The following is a 19961-nucleotide window of genomic DNA, read 5'->3' as shown; positions in this document are numbered from 1 at the left end:
TAAATGCTAAATAACGTTAAATTTATTCGCTTATATTCTTCCTAGTATTCAGACATTTTGTTCTTTTCTGCCTAAAGTGTTTAGAGACTTGGCAAGCGAAGGCAAACAGTTTTTGTTCGGATTTTTAGACTTTGCTAGCAGCACCAGAGTGCCATTAGTGTGTGGTAAGGGGGATCCAAGCGGATCCAGGGAAGCTGAGGTCCTCATTTATGTGTGGCGACTTTGGAAAGTACCCGAGAGTGTTGGCAGTTGATGGGAAAATGCGGCTTTTAGATGGTGTATGAATGAATACTACGTGCCTAAGTGGCACAGTGTTATGGTATATCTATGGCGTATTTTCGCAATAGCTACTTTAATACAGACACATAGCACTAAAAACCTTCCAATTGAATTCGGGGTGCACCAGATACCAGAATATAGAATGGGAAATCAAAATAAATATTCCATTACATGTGCTTACTTGTGAATTGTAATATTTAAACAATATATTTTTGTATACCCGTTAGTCGTACAGTACATGCGTCTGTCCGTCCGTCGAGATCCTAAAAACTATAAGCTTAAAAGCTAGAAAATTGTGTATGAGCATGCAGACTCGAGAGACAGAGACCGAGCGCAAGAAATACTTATTCGCTGTATAACGGGTATCTAATAGTTAATTAATTAATTAATTGACTGCCATTTAAATCAAATGTTTAAAAGCTTCTAGATAATTTAAAGATAAACTAAAAGCTTAAGTCCGCAAATTAAGGATATTTTACTTATACAAAACATGCACAAGTGCTGTGAAGGATAAGTTTCAAATTCCGAGACCACACCACATAAAAATATATGGCTGCATTTCAAATTGAAGAAAAACAGCCTTAAAAACATTGCAAGAATGTTTGGGCGATTTAGTTTGTTCTGAAAACAAACGTTTGCTTTTATTTTGTAGCGTGCCATTGCAACTAAATGGAAAATGAAAAATTTATAGAAATTCAAATGCAATGGCTGCCCCAAGTAAAGCTGGCTTAAAGACCCGGGCTTCGAATGGGTTACGTTACGGAATCAAACTGAAAAAGAGAGAACGCTATAACCGAGTTCCCCGACTATCTGATACCCGTTACTCAGCTAGTGGAAGTGCGAAGGAGAGTCTTCAACACTGACGGTTTTTGGTGGTTTGTGGGCGTTAGAAAGGGGGGTGGCAAAAACTTTTTTGGCCAATCGATAGAAATTTACAAGACTAATACAAAAATTTAAAAATATCAAAACATTTTTCAAAAGTGTGGGCGTGGCAGCTTTGGGCGGTTTGTGGGCGTTAGATTGGGCGTGGCAAAAATTTTTTTGGCAGATCGATAGAAATTTATAAGACAAATAAAAAACTGAAAAAATATTACAACATTTTTCAAAAGTGTGGGCGTGGCAGCTTTGGGCGGTTTGTGGGCGTTAGAAAGGGGGGTGGCAAAAACTTTTTTGGCCAATCGATAGAAATTTATAAGACTAATAAAAAACTGAAAAAATATGAAAACATTTTTCAAAAGTGTGGGCGTGGCAGCTTTGGGCGGTTTGTGGGCGTTAGATTAGGCGTGGCAATATAAATCGACAAACTGCGTTTATGTCTCTGGAGTCTGTATGCTTAATCTCAACTTTTTAGCTTTTGTAGTTCCTGAGATCTCGACGTTCATACGGACAGACGGACGGAGATGGGCAGATTGGCTCGGCTATTAATCCTGATCAAGAATATATATACTTTATATGGTCGGAGACGCTTCCTTCTGCCCGTTACATACTTTTCAACGAATCTAGTATACCCTTTTACTCTACGAGTAACGGGTATAAAAACCTAACCCAATAGAAACAATATATGATAAAAATTTTATGTTAAATAGTTTAATAATTTTCACAAAGATAATATACAATTCTGTCGTTCCGATAGGATATATTTCAAACAAATAACTTAAGGTTGCCACCCATTGAGTTGTAGAGTGCGTGGAAAAATTTGGCATCTAAAAATTCAGTCCGATTACATTTCTAACAAAATGCCACGTACTTCTTTATTTGTTGTAGATGATGACCAACAGTTTCTTAAAATGGCCAGCGGTGATGCGGTAAACTATCCTAAGAAAAAGAGCACAGAACCCATCTACAATCAAGATGGCTTTTCGGAATATGATATCCAAAGACCGTGCTCCAGGTAAGAACTTAAAAAAACAGTCATATTTAATATGAATTTAATTTCATATTCAGCGCTTTTCGAACCGTAAATGAACCGCACCCAAACCCCATACCCTCCAAGTTCCGCATCGACAATGTTGTTCCGGACTTTGGACTCGAGGAGAATTCTAACGTGCTTCCCAAAAACTGGCAAATGCCACCTCCAAGTTCATCAAGCATTGTCAAGAGTCGACGATGCCCCAAAGAAGGAAAAATATCTCCAAATGTGCGTCAAACTGTTCCAAAACCTACCGTCGATACAGAACCCTCACCGCTGACACCCATCAAGGGGCCTTTGGTGGATGAGTATGATACAGATCTGTTGTCGTCAGAGGATATTTGGAAGCTCTGTATGGATGCGAAGAAGGGGCTTATAAAGCCCTCGGATGCTATATGGCCTTTGTTTTGCATGGAGTATTTGGAGCCTTCCAAAACTCCACCTCCGAGTTTAACGGAATCTCAAAACTCCAATGAATTTCCTCCGAAAACAGTTCGAGTTGACAAAAACCGATATAAAAAGAATTCTTTTGAAACTGGTTTTGAGAGGAAAGTCGGAAAAGATGAGTGGCGGGTCTTGGATCAGTGGATAGAATCGGAGGGGCTCAACGGATCCTATAATGATATAGAAGAATCGGATTCAAAGGGAAAGGTCGATAGTGACGCCAAGAAGCCTCGGATTCTGGACAATGAAGATGTCGCCTTTGCTAGCTGCACCATTGGAATCGAAGAGCAGCGGGCACTCAAGGAATGGATAAAATCGGAGGGCCTCAACGAACCCCACAGTGATATAGAAGAGTTTGATATGTTATTAAGCCTAGCAAGAGAACATGAGAAGAATCGGGATCTTCTGCTTGAGTTACTAAAGCCCAAGGATCTTCTCTCCCAGGAAAGGGATGTTTGGAAAAAGTTTTCTCCAAAGGTGTTCGAAACGCTGCAGGAACCTGATTCAGTAGAGCCTAAATTGTGGAAACCCCCACCCAACGAAAAGGTTTCCGTTGAAAATATTTCAGAAAAGGAACCAGAGAAAGCAACTGAATTCATTGTGGAAAAACCAGAAAAGCCAGTTATCCTCGAGGTCAAAGACATTAAAACATTGCCCCCGAGGCCCGAGGCTGAGGAAGCTACCCAGAGTTGGCTACAGCAATGCAGTGAAATCATTTCCCAACAAGTGCAACTCCTCATCTATGAGGACGGTTCCAACAATCCAACTGCTGCAGAACCAGAGGCCATTGACTTCGAAACCGAGATCAGCGAGGAGCAAATGAAGCCCCGAGTTCTGGGAGAAAGCAACAGAAATGTCTCAGCGGAGACTGGATGGCAGAACAGCTTCACAGTTTTCCTCGAGGACTTCGAGTACATCATTGACCAAACCATGACGGAGTTCAGGGACCCCCAAGCTAAGAGACTCCGCTCAAAGTGGAACCAGCAGTTTGGATCAAAATCGGTGGAGAATTTGAGGAGATGTCTTCTGCTTCCGCCTCTGCCAGATCACTTGGACCAGTGCCTCCAGAGGATTAGAATCCTAAGGCGTCCCAAAAGGCGCAAGGTCGAGGAATTTCGCATGCACGTCGATATGAATTTTTGCAAAATGTATTGCACACTGAGTATGAATACGAACTTGGATCTGCAAAATACGGTTAGGTTCCTAAGAAACGCCGTTTACAAAAACGACATCGATGTGATCCAAATCCGGTATGAGGCCACACAGATAGCTTGGATTTGGTCCGATGGCAGTGTCTTGATAATCAATTTTTTTTTTTTTTTTTTTTTTTATTAAAAAGTTTGGATACATGTAAAATTTAAATTATTGTACTGCTACCTTCAGGCAGCCTAAACAATTATATCTTTAAGGAATAGGACATAGTAATACTATTGTATTAGACATAAAGTTAACAATTTTTGATTATATTCGATGTTTTATCTTTTTAAATACTAATTGACAACTAATACAAGGAATATTTATTACGACATGGTTCTAAAAGATAGATCCTGTGGGTGGAGTCTCTTTAATCGTCGCCTTACAATTTGCCGTAACAATCGTCTAGCGAGAACATTTGGATGCCGGTTCAGCCTGTCTTCATACTTCTGAGCTAGCGTTTGAATAACGTCACCAACCTTCTCTATTTCCAGATCTCGTTCTATGTCACTAGTACGCATGTACCAGGGAGCATTGCACATTGTTCTCAGTATTTTACTCTGAGCTGTACGGATTTGATTTATATGTGTTTTGGCTGCAATTCCATAAACTTGTAGACCATATCTCCAAATCGGGCTGAGGATTGTTTTATAAATGGCCACCTTGTTTTTTAGGGAGAGCTTGTTCCTTGGAGACATGAGCCAAGACATTTTTGCAGCTTTTGACAACATAGTATGCTTTACCAATGTAGCATGACGTCCAAAGTTAAGTTTCCTGTCCAGGATGACCCCAAGGTATTTATAATAGGGCTTATGCTCCAGCACGGACCCAAGAAGCGTTATGTTACCGCAGCTTCCAGGTCTTGTCGCAAACGTAACATTTGCGCATTTGCTACTGTTTATTCCTATGTTCCAATCCTGCGCCCATTTTTCGAAGGAACAAACGTACTCCTGTAAGGCTTCTGCGGCAATGACCAAGGAAGGGTTTCTGACAAAAACTGCGGTATCATCAGCGTATGTTGCAATAAGCACGTCATCTGTGTCCACAGTTCGGACCGATCTTGGAGTTGGCATATCAGCAGTGTACAGAGAGTACAATGTAGGGCCGAGAACGCTGCCTTGAGGAACTCCTGCGCAAATTGGCCTATTCGAAGATTTGATTCCGTTTATGGTTACACAGAACGTCCTATCCTCTAGAAAGCTGGTTACTAGTTGATGTAGTTGCGGATTAAGCAAGGACTTAAGCTTACATTGTAGACCTTTGTGCCACACCCTGTCGAAGGCTTGCTGGATATCCATGAAAACCGCCACAGCGTATTCCTTTTCTTCCATAGCCTACAGTGCGAAATTAACAACACGATGTAGTTGTTCTGGAGTTCCGTGGCTTTTTCGAAATCCAAACTGCCACTTAGGAATCGACATTGCCACGCTGTCCAGATTGAGAATCCGCTTTAAGATAACTCTTTCGAGCATTTTTCCTAATGCCGGAAGTTAGCTGATCGGCCTGAACGAGTTGACTTCAGTGGGCTGCTTCTCTGGTTTGGGAATCATTGTAATAAGAGCCGATTTCCACAGCTTGGGAAAGTACCCCACTCTCAGAATCGTGTTGAAAATGAGGACTATGAACAGAATCGCTCTGAATGGAAAGTTTTTAATGGTTCTGTTGTCCAGCTGATCCTCGCCAGGACATTTTTTCAGCTTGAGCTGCTTGATTAACAATGAAACCTCACCGAATGACACTGGGCTTACAGGCAAGGACATTTGGTACGGAGTTTCTAGGGAGGCTTGGATTTTAGTATGCATAGAATCGTCCGTAATGTCGAGTGTCTGGAATCTTTGCTGCAAATTTTCTGCAAATGTTTCAGCCTTTTCTGTATCAGATAAGCACCAGCCGCCTAGTGGGTTTTTTAATGGGGCTTTTGGCACCACTTGCCTTTTGAATCGTCTGGTTAGTTTCCAGAGAGAGTAGTTGGATGAAGCATCCGGACTAGCATTTTCCAAGTGTGCGTCAATTTCAGCCTGTCTGGAGCTCTTGAGAACTTTTTGGAGACGGTTTGCTAACCTTTTATATATTGAATTAACCCGCGCATCTCCAGTTCTAGCGTATTCTCTTTGTACTCTTCTTTTGAGACACAAGAGTGCAGCAGCATTTGGAGGCAATTGCCCTCTTTGATGATGACCAGGGTGTTGGGGGGAATTTGGGCTGGCGTAGGCAGCAGCTATTTGTACTTTGCTCATAAAACTTGAAATTGCTTCTTCGATTTCCTCAGCGCTATTTAGATACATGTCTAAACTGATCCTGCTCTCCAATTCAGCTTTAAAAATCTCAACAGAGGAGCCAGGTGGAAGTAATTGTTGTCTGCGTGTTTTTAGTTGTGGTTCATGATGAAGGACAGCAATTAAAGGCAAATGGTCAGAGGACAGGTCATAGCACTTGTCTACAGAGTGCTTGTTGTCTGGAATACCATTGACGATGAAGAAATCCAGCGCAGACGGAGTGAGCTTGGAATTGTATGAGTAGAAGGTTGGTTCGCCTGTGGCTAGGATCTGGCATGAACTGTTGGCAATAGCTTCCTGAAGTTGCCTGCCACGTGAGCACGATCTGATACCACCCCACCATTGGTGTTTGGCATTGAAGTCGCCTCCTAGTATAAATCTGTTGCCGAACGAACTAATCAGATGGTCGAAGTCAGCCCTGGCCCAGGATTCATTGGGAGGAAATAGGTGGAGGCGATTACTACATTACCGCTGTTAGTTTGTACAATTACACTCGCTATTTGCATCTTCCACGATACCATGGGGGCCTTTGGACTATGTTTGATACCAGATTTTACTAGCAGTGCTGCTCCACCTCTGCAGTTACCGCTAGGATGATTTGCATGGTAAATGTCATATCCTGGAAAGTACAAATTAGGACAAGACTGGCAGTGGGTCTCTGTAACCAGCATTATATCCAGTGAGTTGGCACCAAGGAAGACTTTTAGCTCATCGTTGTTTCTGAGGAGTCCCCGTGCGTTCCATAATCCGATTTTTATATTTGTCGCAGTCATTAGGAAATTAGTTTTTGTACCAGTTCACGGAATGCTTTGTTGGCATCCATCGACTCCTGAACAAGCCTAAAAAGCTTGATCCATTCGGGAATTAACATCCTGTAAGGCTTTTTCCAGCGTCTTAAATTTATGATCAATTCCGTGTTCGTCCGGTATGTAAGTTGGGGGAGAAACGGTTGGTTTCTCCAAGCCGTTGTTCTTCAATCTCGTATTTTGACGAGCCATGTCAGCGTAAGAAAAGCCATTTTTAACTACTGACTCAGAAATAATTTGTGCCTCTGAATTTGTGAAGTTGTTGGTGCTGGGCCTTCCAGCCTGCCTTAGTCCGTCCTTAGGTAACCTAACAGCTGGTTTTAGTTTTTTGATTAGCTCAATTCTCACCTGACAGACTTTGTCGTTGGATGCATGATTTTGTCCACAGTTCGCACATATGTACTTCTCTGGTAGACCTGCCAGGCATAAGTTGGAGTTAGTTTGGTGATCCTGTGAACACTTGCCACAGACTGGATTTTTAAGGCAGTAATTTCGGGTGTGCCCAAAGTCTTGACAATTAAAACATTGCACCAGATCCTTTCTCCGGTTGGCACGCTCTACAGTAACCCTGTGTCTTCCACATGGGTTATTTTTAATGCATCAGACACATTTGGTGCTTGCCTAAGATTGACATAAAATAGATTTTGTCTAGTTTTAGCATTGACTGCTTGCTCGTCAGATCCAATTTCTCGCCAATCAGGTCTCCTCGGGCAGTAAGTGTTGAGAACACAGAAACCCTTTTCAGAGAATGCTCGCTCAATTAATTCTTTAGGAACAGTGGAGTGAATGTTTTTAAGGACCAGTCTAAATGGCTTGTCCTCCTTCAATTGGTGGTGCCAAAACTCACAATTCAATTCAGAGAGTGTTTTGACTACCATTCTGAATGTCATTGCGTCAGTTGTATATATCCTAGAGATGCCCGATTTAAATGTACGGATGTCGTAGTCTGATTCCACTATAACTGCATTGAGTGCTCTTTCCAACTTATCAATGCTGTTAATTTTGGGTACACAGATAGCTGGATCCTGAGCTTGTAAGGTAGCTTGTCGGTGATCTCGGCCTAAAAGTAGGCACTTAATTAGGTCGGGAAAAATGTTAACTAGGCTGTCAGGTAGAACATTTCTCCAACTGCAATTTTTGGAGTTCAGACTCGGGGTCCCGACCCGAAGCGGTAGCCACTGGGCATTAATTGAGTTTAAACCAGTGAGCGAGAAAGTGCGTCCGAGCTATCCGAGAATAAAAGTGATCTCTCAAAAATACAGAAAAAAAAAAGAGAAATTCAACAATTCGATAATTCAACCAATTCAACCAAAACCCAGTGAATCGGAAAATTTATATTTCGATTAACTTTAGTGCCAACCCCTAGAGGGTAAGTTTTGTGCGTGTGTTGTGGTTCAGAATTTTTTTGTTAAGGGAATAAAATTACAGGTGGCACCTAGGAAAATATTTAATTTCAAGAAAATAACCATTGCCAGTGCGACCAGTGAAGGAAGCATAAATTGCCGACCAGGAGGTGTAATTCTGGATTGCATCAGACGCCACCGTTAAGCGCAGAAAACATGATTTAATTGAATTCACTATATTAACATTATCTACATATATACCCATTTTACCTTACACCGCTTCACACCTGACCGACTGCTTGTTAAGCAGATCGGCAAACAGTCAAGCAGATCAGCATTAGTTATTCCGATAGGAAAAAATAAATTCCACCTTATGTTAGGAAATTCATTTAAGTTAGGTTGTAAGAGAAATAGCATTCATTTAGGGCAATTCCTTTCTTTTCTTTCCTTCTCCCTTGATCCCATATTCCTTCCTCTTCCCACATAAGCGAAAGCCCGCCTAAACTGGCGTGAGCAAAAGAATGAGGTAAAAAGAGAAGAAAGAGTACCGCAGTAGGAGAGCAGCTCAAAAGAGCAGATCAAAAAGAAACAGCTCTCTTAGGATTAAAAGGCGGTGTAAGCTGATTTCTCTTCCACAGGCAACCACTTGAAGCGCTTCATCGTGGGAAATGCAGAGTGAGTAATATAAAGGTTTTATTTAAATGAGAAAGCAGCTGCCGGAAGAAAAATCAAATAATTAGCTACTGCGGCGCTACTTGTTTTCCAAGTTCACTGTTTACCAATAATAAATTAAAAAAAAAAAGAAATTTTAAAATGGAAATGAAAATTGCTCATTTTTAATTTTTACCCTTGCCCCAATCTTCGCTATTTGCTAAAATCTTAAAAGAATAAAAACAAAAAATTTAAAAATTAAAATGCACATCCCTATATAACCTACTTCCCCTATTCTTAATGCCCAGCATAAATATTCCTTTTTTGTTAAGCAAACAAAAATTTTACATTTTTCATATATATCTGTTGCGTTAATGTCTACATGAACGCCACATTCCAAAAAGTCTTTTAAAAAATTAAATCTAGATGTTAAAAATTTTTAAGTTAGGGTAGTCATTTAGGATATGTTGTCTAAACCTGTTCCAGTTAAAACATTGTCAGTTTTTAAGTTTATTCTATGTTAAAAATTAAATTTTATAATGATTAAATCAGAGTAAATCTCTCTAGGGGTGCCATGCGTCAACGGAAGGTGTATGTCGTGTAAAGTATAGCATACTTGTAGGGATCACCGGTTAAGTCAAATGGTTAGTGGTGGTCAAGGTAGGGTGGGCGTCGACAGCTTAACAGCTGCTGTCGTACGAGTGTGCTATGTCCTTGTTTGTCCTTAGTCCTGTCGTCCGATAGTCCTTTAGTTTTTTTGTGGAGATCAATTCCAAAGCACGCGAAATAAATAAGAGTGTGATACGAGACGAGCATGTAGTCGCGATGTCAAATATTCCCCCCCTTTACTCTACCAAGAATTGGTAGCCGGAACCAGCGCGTGCTTGATCGCCCAACTGCAATGTACCATCTGCTCGGGGAAGATATACTCGTAGTTCGCTACACTATCGTAGATTTTCCTGTTCCTAAATGTATTAAGCAATTGCGACGATTCCTGGGTATGACTGGGTGGTACCAGAAATTTCGCTTCTTCGAAATTATGCTTCTGTCTCAGCACCTTTAACGGTTGCGTTGAAAGAAACACTACGTTTTAATTGGTCCAAGGCAGCTAACGAAGCTTTTGAGAATTAAAAAAAGCAGCTTTGTAATGTCCCAGTGTTACGTACCCCATATTTTCAACGGCCGTATTATATCCACTGCGACGCCAGTCACACCGGCGTTGGTGGCGTGCTTATGCAGATAAATGACGAAGGTGACGAAATTCCTATCTCTTACATGTGCAAGAAACTTAATCAATGCCAGAGAAATTACTCGGTCAGAAATGCAGTTGCCGCGAAGCCGCCATATTTTTTTTTTTAATAACTTTTATTCACGTTTACTTTTCTAATTTCATAAAATTTTACTATTTCGAGTAAATAGCCAAAAAATATTAACAAATAATTTGGAAAACCCAAAAACGTCCTAGCAATCAAAACTGAATCGATGTTGCCAGAAGCAGTAACGTAGTTTAAAGCATCGTTCGGCGATGAATTCCCAACTTTCCTCATTGACATACAGCTCTATCACGATGTTGTCGCAGAACTGAGGGACCTGCCGCTCCACATCATTGCAGTCTAGGGTGGAGCGATTGACCACGGCCCACTTGTCGGTGTTTAGGCCCGGGTTCTGCGACTCCTCACGTCCTCAGGAGGCCGAAGAACTCGATTAAGGGCTGGCAGGAGTGCGGCGGGCACATACCATAGACGGCTGACATGACCCATTGGGCGGTTTCCTCATCCTCGCAGACCACTAGCATGCTGGAGTCGAACGTCTGCGGATAGATACTCGTAAGGCCCACAGTATTAAAAAGTATGTATGTACCATGTATGCACCATGTTAGCTAAGGTTGAGGTATGAAGCCTATGGTGGCAAACAGCAGCGCCAGATGAAATCCCCGTTACAAGTAAGAAGAACAGCGCGGCATTCTGTGGCGAGTTCTTGGTTAGACGGGTCGAATAAAGGAAAATAAGAAGTTTAACCTACGCATCGGCGTCGGTTGGCGTTCACAATTAGGGCAATGGTGTCCACACCGTCCGCGTCCGAACTCTGGTTTGTTATCACCAGACCGTATCGCCGGTTCTCGGGCATTGTGTTCGCATACGGCGGCCAAGTATCCCGCCTTCTGCAATTCCTATTTTCCTATTTTTGCACTCCACCAGTTGCTCCACTGCGCTGCTGCTGGTCCTCGGCTCCGACTTGCACGCCATTATTTGTGTGGGAATTGGTTCGAGTAAGAATACTCGCAGTGAACTTTGGTCCAGAAATCGATTTTCTTGGCGTAAAGTCGAGTTTTCGATGTTAATATATCTATTTTAATTCTAAATTAAATAAATCATACATTAATACAAAATTTTAATTCAAACCTTGAAAAGTGGCAACAAAACTTGTTGACAGCTTTTAAAAGTGTGCTAGCGAACAGCTGATTTCTGAAAAGAAAGAAAATGAAATAAAATATTTAGTTGCTTTATATTGTGCCACACGTGTAAAATGGTCCAGAAAATTCAACTTAATTATGAAAAGTCATCTTCCAATTTATGTGTATTATTTTTTAGAATACTAACATGCGTTCTCCGTTTTTTCGTGGCATATAACTAATAAGCTGTTCCATGCTGAAAGCAACTAATTTGTCCAGATTGTACTTGTGTGTGTTGTCTTTAGCCACAAATCGAAAACTCATCCTTATTTGTCCCCCTTTTCTCACTATTTGGACGCAATTTTACGCAACTTTTCGAAATATGGCGCAGAAACAATCGAAAAATTCAATGTGTATTGGACTGGATATACAGGGTGGGCCATCTAAATGTGACCCACGACAACTCTTAATAACTTTGACATACATTGTCAAATCGACCAACGTCATACCACATCTGATTCTTCATTTCAAGTAGTCATTACTATGGATAACTACACTCCACCAACGATCAATCGAAGCCACTTTTGATGCCAATTGTGCGTAGAAAGCGAATGCATAACTTCTGGTTCCAACAAGATGGCCCGATCTAACGCCACCCGACTTTTATTTGTGGGGATTTTTGAACTCTAAAGTATACATCAACAAGCCAAGGACTTTAACTCAACTCAAGGCGAACATCGAACGTGAAATAGCGGCCATACCTAAAGCTACGCTCGAGAAAGTGATGAAAACTGCCGAACAAAGAGCCAATTTCGTCATCAGGGAAAAAGGCGAGCACATGATCCAAATAATATTTTAGATGTTAATAATATTAATCTCCTTGAATTAAAATAAATGCCTGTGCAAAATTAACAAATTGTCTTTTTCTTAACAATTTTATTTACGAATCACACGGGTCACAAGTAGATGGCCCACCCTGTACACCAAGATTAATAAAAATGCTTTGGAATCCAAGATCTTAAAGGAAATAGACAAAAAAATCAGTAATTTTTATAGTTACATTTGTAAGTATCTTTCCAAATATAACTACATGCTTGAACGATTTATGTCTGGCTGGCGTCTAAAATATCAATTACACTCGATGAAACCTGCAAGACACCACAGCAATGGACGTCTTATACAAATGCGGGCACAAGATTAAAAAGGAAATTTGCATCTGAGCTTGCAGATGAAAATAATTGTGATGCAAATCTTCTTGCACATGCTGCAGCACTCTCTGCGCAGAAACAAAGCAGGAAGGAACGGCTTTTATTCTTAAGAAAACCATAACAACACCCGAATAATCATCTGAATCGAGAAAGCAATTTGGTATACAAAAACCCATTCTACTTGCTCCCGATAAAGCTTTCCTTCTAGAAAATTCTCTTACAAAACAGCAATACATGAACACTAGATTTATGAATACAAGTCGCCACAGTAACATTTATCCAAACTACTATAGTCTAGTAATGGAATCTAAATTACAATGCCGTCCTGTAAATATAAACGTAACAGAAACCTGTGCCCAAGTATCATTACAAAACCTTTTGGATCATACTGCGTACAGAATTATTAAAATGCAGGCTGATGTTTTAAATCAGTTCTCAAACAGTTCTGAAACTAATATGCAGCTATGGATTTGATGGTTCAACGGGTCATTCAATATACAAGCAGAAGTTTACTACCGAAACACCTGGCAAACAGCTTTCAGATCACTCAATTTTTGTCACTTCTTCTTCCCATAAAAATTATAGACTCTTTTGAAAACAAAATATGGAATAATTCATAAAATATTGGTTCACGATTACCAGATTAATAATTCGAGCTTGGTTCTACTAGGATACATAGGCTTCTCAAGCTTGCAACATAGCTTACAAGAAAGATAGATTGTCACATTCAATTGTCGCAACTGATATATTTCATAGAGCTGTAGATTTCTCGGATCCATTATTGTCTAGTATTTCTCAAAAGAGGTATTACGTGTAGTACGATTTGCAGTGTCGAGTCCCCGACTATCTGATACCCGTTACTCAGCTAGTGGAAGTGCGAAGGAGAGTCTTCAACACTGACAGATTTTGATGGTTTGTGGGCGTTAGAGTGGGCGTGGCAAAAAGTTTTTTTGTAGATCGATAGAAATTTACAAGACCAATACAAAACTGAAAAATACCAAAACATTTTTTAAAATTTGCGATTTTAAGCAAATCGATGGAAATTTTTAAGACTAACAAAAATTTGAGAAAATATCAACTCATTTTTATACCCGTTACTCCTAGAGTAAACTAGTATACTAGATTCGTTGAAAAGTATGTAACAGGCAGAAGGAAGCGTTTCTGACAATATAAAGTATATATATTCTTGATCAGGATCAATAGCCGAGTCGATCTGGCCATGTCCGTCTGTCCGTTCGTCTGTCTGTCTGTCCGTATGAACGTCGAGATCTCAGGAACTACAAAATCTAGAAAGTTGAGATTAAGCATACAGACTCCCAAGACATAGAAGCAGCGCAAGTTTGTCGATTCATGTTGCCACGCCCACTCTAACGCCCACAAACCGCCCAAAACTGCCACGCCCACACTTTTGAAAAATGTTTTGATATTTTTTCATTTTTGTATTGGTCTTGTAAATTTCTTTCGATTTGCCAAAACACTTTTTGCCACGCCCACAAACCGCCCAAAGCTGCCACGCCCACACTTTTGAAAAATGTTTTGATATTTTTTAATTTTTGTATTAGTCTTGTAAATTTCTATCGATTTGCAAAAAAACTTTTTACCAAGCCCACTCTAACGCCCACAAACCGCCAAAAACTGTCAGCGTTGAAAACTCTTTCCCGCACTTCCACAATCTGAGTAACGGGTATCAGATAGTCGGGGAACTCGACTATAGCGTTCTCTCTTGTTTAAAAGTGTGGGCGTGGCAGCTTTGAGCGGTTTGTGGGCTTTAGGGTGGTCGTGAAAACATGAGTCAACAAACTTGCGCTGCCTCTATATGGAGTGTGCAATTTCTAGCTTTTATAGTTCCTGAGATCTCGACGTTCATACGGACAGACGGACATGACCAGATCGACTCGGGTATTGATCCTGATCAAGAATATATATACTTTATATGTCGGAAACGCTTCCTTCTGCCTGTTACATACTTTTCAACGAATCTAGTATACCCTTTTACTCTACGAGAAACGGGTATAAAAATCGATTTCTGGACCACAGTTCACTGCGAGTATTCTTACTCGAACCAATTCCCCCAAAAATTAAAGGGAAAGAGGGATACTTGGCCGCCGTATGCGAACACAATGCCCGAGAACCGGCGATACGGTCTGGTGATAACAAACCAGAGTTCGGACGCGGACGGTGTGGACACCGTTGCCCTAATTGTGAACGCCAACCGACGCCGATGCGTAGGTTAAACTTCTTATTTTCCTTTATTCGACCCGTCTAACCAAGAACTCGCCACAGAATGCCGCGCTGTTCTTCTTACTTGTAACGGGGATTTCATCTGGCGCTGCTGTTTGCCACCATAGGCTTCATACCTCAACCTTAGCTAACATGGTGCATACATGGTACATACATACTTTAATACTGTGGGCCTTACGAGTATCTATCCGCAGACGTTCGACTCCAGCATGCTAGTGGTCTGCGAGGATGAGGAAACCGCCCAATGGGTCATGTCAGCCGTCCATGGTATGTGCCCGCCGCACTCCTGCCAGCCCTTAATCGAGTTCTTCGGCTTCCTGAGGACGTGAGGAGTCGCAGAACCCGGGCCTAAACACCGACAAGTGGGCCGTGGTCAATCGCTCCACCCTAGACTGCAATGATGTGGAGCGGCAGGTCCCTCAGTTCTGCGACAACATCGTGATAGAGCTGTATGTCAATGAGGAAAGTAGGGAATTCATCGCCGAACGATGCTTTACACTACGTTACTGCTTCTGGCAACTTCGATTCAGTAAAATTTTTAACTTTTAAACTTTTTAACAATCGCCGAGCCTAATAAAAATATTACATAAATAACTGCCGACGAAATTCATCACACCAAAAACTTACCACTAGGGCTCAGCGCGGCGTATAGCGGTGGCTTAGGTTTTACCATCCTGCTGACTTCCTCTTCTCGCCTCCCAGGCTACTTAAAGACAATTTTTATATTGGATTGACAGCACCGATGACGCCTGGATTTGAAATGGGCGATCGAGCCGTTAGCTGCTTTCTCTGGGTCGTCAATATCGGCTTGCGGTAATTTGAAGCTCTAGTCAGAGAATAGACCGTGCCATTCCAAGGCGTTTGTCGCCGATTGCTTGTGCAACCAGCAGGGAGGCTTTTCTCGGCCCTCTGTTGTCTCCTTGCCTTTCTGGGCTTGTAACCAGCCTGTTCTCTGAATTGTTCTTGTGCGCAATGTATATGCATGCGGCATTTGTTGCCATGTCCAGGATGGAATCATGAGCGAGCATTAGGGCAAGTTTTCCGCTTATATGGTTTATATAAACAAAAAATATAGCTTAACATTTAATTATATAGACTTATGACGAAATTTAGATTTAGTAACAACCGCTTTTGACAACTTTTCCACTTGACTCTCGACTCTACACTCGCTCCCTTCCTATCGATAACTTGCTCTTGTCTAGGGTTACATTGTAATTAGGGCTGCAATGTAGAAGTATCGAAACATTTAATACCTATTTAGTACGTACAACCACTGCACTATGGTCCAGAATTAGATTTTTGGGCATAAAGTCGAAAAATTGAGTTACATGGTTTAAACTTCACACATTTTATTGTTATAGCATTGATAATTTGTGAAAAAAATGCGACCACGCCCACGCTCGTCGCCCCTGCAAACTAATTAATAGTAGATTTAGAATAAATACATATTATTTCCCGAATTTCGCAAAGTATCGCGAATTTTTGAATTTTCGCGAATTTTGATTTTTTTGTGGCGTTATGTTGGTACTCCTGTCTATCCCTTATGCCGACAAGCTGGGCCATTTTGAATGTACACTTAATTGTTGACAGCTGATTTGCATGCACGTGTTTTGGATCGTCTTCGATTATTACCTATTCAAAAAAAATGGGTCAAAGAACCAGTATCCAATTTTGTGTAAAAAACAAAATTAAGTGGGCGGATGCATGTTGAATGTGAGGATGAATGTTGACTGTGGCGTCGGGGTGACGAATCGTGGGTTTATGGTTATGAAGTGGAAACCAAAGCTCAATCATCTCAATGGAAGCTGCCGCACAAAGGTGCCCTAAACTGAAGAGGCCCATGAAAGGACGACGTAATCCTAGTAACATTGTAAGATACCCAGTTTTTCTTGAGATTCTCTTTAATCTCTTTGAAAACATGATACAAGTATTCAATTACGACACCTGGGGGTACCTTACCACCGGAAATGAAATCGTAACACCAGGATATTGCCGATTCAGTGCTAGAATTTTTTGATAACGTGATCTTGATACACTCCCCATATTCGCAAATTCAGAGTTGGGGATAAACATTATTTTTCTTCCTCGATTGAGAAAATCTTGAATGACAGCGATATGTTTAAGCAGTAGAAGAAATGTTAATAATTCTGTTTCTATGGTACTGGAGAAGAGTTTAGATGGAATTATTGAAAGGGAGAAAGTATCAGCCTTGCCCTTCTGAAAGATACAGTGATTGAAGGTTGTGAGCCTGACTTTTGCGATGTTGTTGACAATTGCTTTGATAAAATTGATCCTTAAAGAAAATAGGAATCTTTGCAGCAGGTACCGTTATTAAGAAATTGCCAACTGCTCTCAGATGCGGAATTAAAACAGCGCGGGACTGGTTCTTTTGATATGAAATGCGAAATTAACCATTATCTTATGTGTGCAAAACGGTTTGATAATACGCCTGTTTAACTAATATATGCAGGTTATCAGCCTGTTGGAATATGCAAACGTTGGAGCCAAAAAAAAAAGCTTACATTGATATTTCAAAGCCAGTTATTGCTGCTTTATACGTGGGTGAAGTAGATTTGGCAGGTATGCTAATGGAGCTCTACAAAATTTGCCACCGATCAATAAAGTGGTACATCAGAATTTTTTAAACCCAAAGCAAAAACATATTCCCTTTATAAAATTGAAACCTTACGACCGTGGAGTCATCAGTAGAGTTGGTAAAGGAAATGTTTAGTTGCTCATGGTTTCGTTAAACATTAAATTTAATAAACATACAGTAATTAAGACTAACATCTAAAAGTGCGATTATGTATAGATAGCCGAAAGGTGAACCAAGTGACACGCAAGGATGCTTATCCAATGCCCATCATAGATGGCATCCTAAGCCGGTTGCCAAAGCCGGTTGCCCAGTAGAGACAAGTTCGCGTGATAAAACAGCTTTTACGGTACCAGGTAGACCTCTCTACCACTTCACCGTAATGCCATTTGGTCTTACCAACGCGCTCTCAACGAGGAGAAGGAGAGTCTTAAACACAGTTTTTGGCGGTTTGTAGGCGTTATAGTGGGCGTGGCAGAAAGTTTTATTTTAAATCGATAAAAATTTACAAGACTAATACAAAAATGAAAAAATATCAAAACATTTTTCAAAAGTGTGTGAGTAGCAGCTTTGGGCGGTTTGTGGGCGTTAGACTGGGCGTGGCAAAAAGTTTTTTGGCAAATCGATAGAAATTTACAAGACCAATACAAAAATGAAAAAATATCACAACATTTTTCAAAAGTGTGGGCGTGGCAGTTTTGGGCGGTTTGTGGGCGTTAGAGTGGGCGTGGCAACATGAATCGACAAACTTGCGCTGCGTCTATATCTCTGGAGTCTGTATGCTTAATCTCAACTTTCTAGCTTTTGTAGTTCCTGATACCCTTATACCCTTTTACTCTACGAGTAACGGGTATAAAAAGCAGCTTTGTAATGTTCCAGTGTTACGTACCCCATATTTTCAACGGCCGTATTATATCCACTGCGACGCCAGTCACACCGGCGTTGGTGGCGTGCTTATGCAGATAAATGACGAAGGTGTCAAAGTTCCTATCTCTTACATGTGCAAGAAACTTAATCAATGCCAGATAAATTACTCGGTCAGAAATGCAGTTGCCGCAAAGCCGCCATATTTTTTTTTTTAATAACTTTTATTCACGTTTACTTTTCTAATTTCATAAAATTTTACTATTTCGAGTAAATAGCCAAAAAATATTAACAAATAATTTGGAAAACCCAAAAACGTCCTAGCAATCAAAACTGAATAGAAGTTGCCAGAAGCAGTAACGTAGTTTAAAGCATCGTTCGGCGATTAATTCCCTACTTTCCTCTTTGACATACAGCTCTATCACGATGTTGTCGCAGAACTGAGGGACCTGCCGCTCCACATCATTGCAGTCTAGGGTGGAGCGATTGACCACGGCCCACTTGTCGGTGTTTAGGCCCGGGTTCTGCGACTCCTCACGTCCTCAGGAGGCCGAAGAACTCGATTAAGGGCTGGCAGGAGTGCGGCGGGCACATACCATGGACGGCTGAGATGACCCATTGGGCGGTTTCCTCATCCTCGCAGACCACTAGCATGCTGGAGTCGAACGTCTGCGGATAGATACTCGGTAAGGCCCACAGTATTATGTATGTACCATGTATGCACAATGTTAGCTAAGGTTGAGGTATGAAGCCTATGGTGGCAAACAGCAGCGCCAGATGAAATCCCCGTCATAAGTAAGAAGAACAGCGCGGCATTCTGTGACGAGTTCTTGGTTAGACGAGTCGAATAAAGGAAAATAAGAAGTTTAACCTACGCATCGGCGTCGGTTGGCGTTTACAATTAGGGCAAAGGTGTCCACAACGTCCGCGTCCGAACTCTGGTTTGTTATCACCAGACCGTATCGCCGGTTCTCGGGCATTGTGTTCGCATACGGCGGCCAAGTATCCCTCTTTCTGCAATTCCTATATTCCTATTTTTGCACTCCACCAGTTGCTCCACTGCGCTGCTGCTGGTCCTCGGCTCCGACTTGCACGCCATTATTTGTGTGGGAATCGGTTCGAGTAAGAATACTCGCAGTGAACTGTGGTCCAGAAATCGATTTTTTTGGCGTAAAGTCGAGTTTTCGATGTTAATATATCTATTTTAATTCTAAATTAAATAAATCATACATTAATAAAAAATTTTAATTCAAACCTTGAAAAGTGGCAACAAAACTTGTTGACAGCTTTTAAAAGTGTGCTAGCGAACAGCTGATTTCTGAAAAGAAAGAAAATGAAATAAAATATTTAGTTGCTTTATATTGTGCCACACGTGTAAAATTGGTCCAGAAAATTCAACTTAATTATGAAAAGTCATCTTCCAATTTATGTGTATTATTTTTTAGAATACTAACATGCGTTCTCCGTTTTTTCGTTGAATATAACTAATAAGCTGTTCCATGCTGAAAGCAACTAATTTGTCCAGATTGTACTTGTGTGTGTTGTCTTTAGCCACAAATCGAAAACTCATCCTTATTTGTCCCCCTTTTCTCACTATTTGGTAATATATAGGCAACTTTTCGAAATATGGCGCAGAAACAATCGAAAAATTCAATGTGTATTGGACTGGATATACAGGGTGGGCCATCTAAATGTGACCCACGACAACTCTTAATAACTTTGACATACATTGTCAAATCGACCAACGTCATACCACATCTG

At 40.9% G+C, this 19961-nt stretch overlaps 3 protein-coding genes across 3 annotated transcripts; 2 read left to right on the top strand and 1 right to left on the bottom strand.

Moving 5' to 3' along the window:
- The first annotated feature begins 2066 nt into the window (after nucleotides 1–2066).
- Nucleotides 2067–4047, top strand: LOC6539683. The gene is made up of 4 exons (XM_043207231.1): nucleotides 2067–2170; nucleotides 2224–3153; nucleotides 3295–3923; nucleotides 4016–4047. Exons 1-4 carry the CDS (start codon nucleotides 2067–2069, stop codon nucleotides 4045–4047), a joined length of 1695 nt encoding a protein of 564 aa, XP_043063166.1.
- A 6177-nt stretch (nucleotides 4048–10224) lies between these two features.
- LOC26535665 lies at nucleotides 10225–15011 on the bottom strand. The gene is made up of 5 exons (XM_039377209.2): nucleotides 14922–15011; nucleotides 11305–11367; nucleotides 10925–11248; nucleotides 10774–10866; nucleotides 10225–10712 (listed from the first exon to the last, which is right to left on the bottom strand). Exons 3-5 carry the CDS (start codon nucleotides 11027–11029, stop codon nucleotides 10578–10580), a joined length of 333 nt encoding a protein of 110 aa, XP_039233143.2. The 5' UTR covers nucleotides 11030–11248; nucleotides 11305–11367; nucleotides 14922–15011; the 3' UTR covers nucleotides 10225–10577.
- LOC120322161 lies at nucleotides 14492–15173 on the top strand. The gene is made up of 3 exons (XM_039377212.1): nucleotides 14492–14727; nucleotides 14786–14878; nucleotides 14938–15173. The coding sequence occupies exons 1-3, from the start codon at nucleotides 14623–14625 to the stop codon at nucleotides 15070–15072; spliced, it is 333 nt and encodes a 110-aa protein (XP_039233146.1). The 5' UTR covers nucleotides 14492–14622; the 3' UTR covers nucleotides 15073–15173.
- The last annotated feature ends 4788 nt before the right edge of the window (nucleotides 15174–19961 follow it).

Source organism: Drosophila yakuba, unplaced genomic scaffold (genome assembly GCF_016746365.2).
Source record: "Drosophila yakuba strain Tai18E2 unplaced genomic scaffold, Prin_Dyak_Tai18E2_2.1 Segkk11_quiver_pilon_scaf, whole genome shotgun sequence".
NCBI lineage: Eukaryota > Metazoa > Arthropoda > Insecta > Diptera > Drosophilidae > Drosophila > Drosophila yakuba.
Note: the sequence above shows the minus strand (reverse complement) of the source record. Positions and strands in the feature narration are given on the sequence as shown.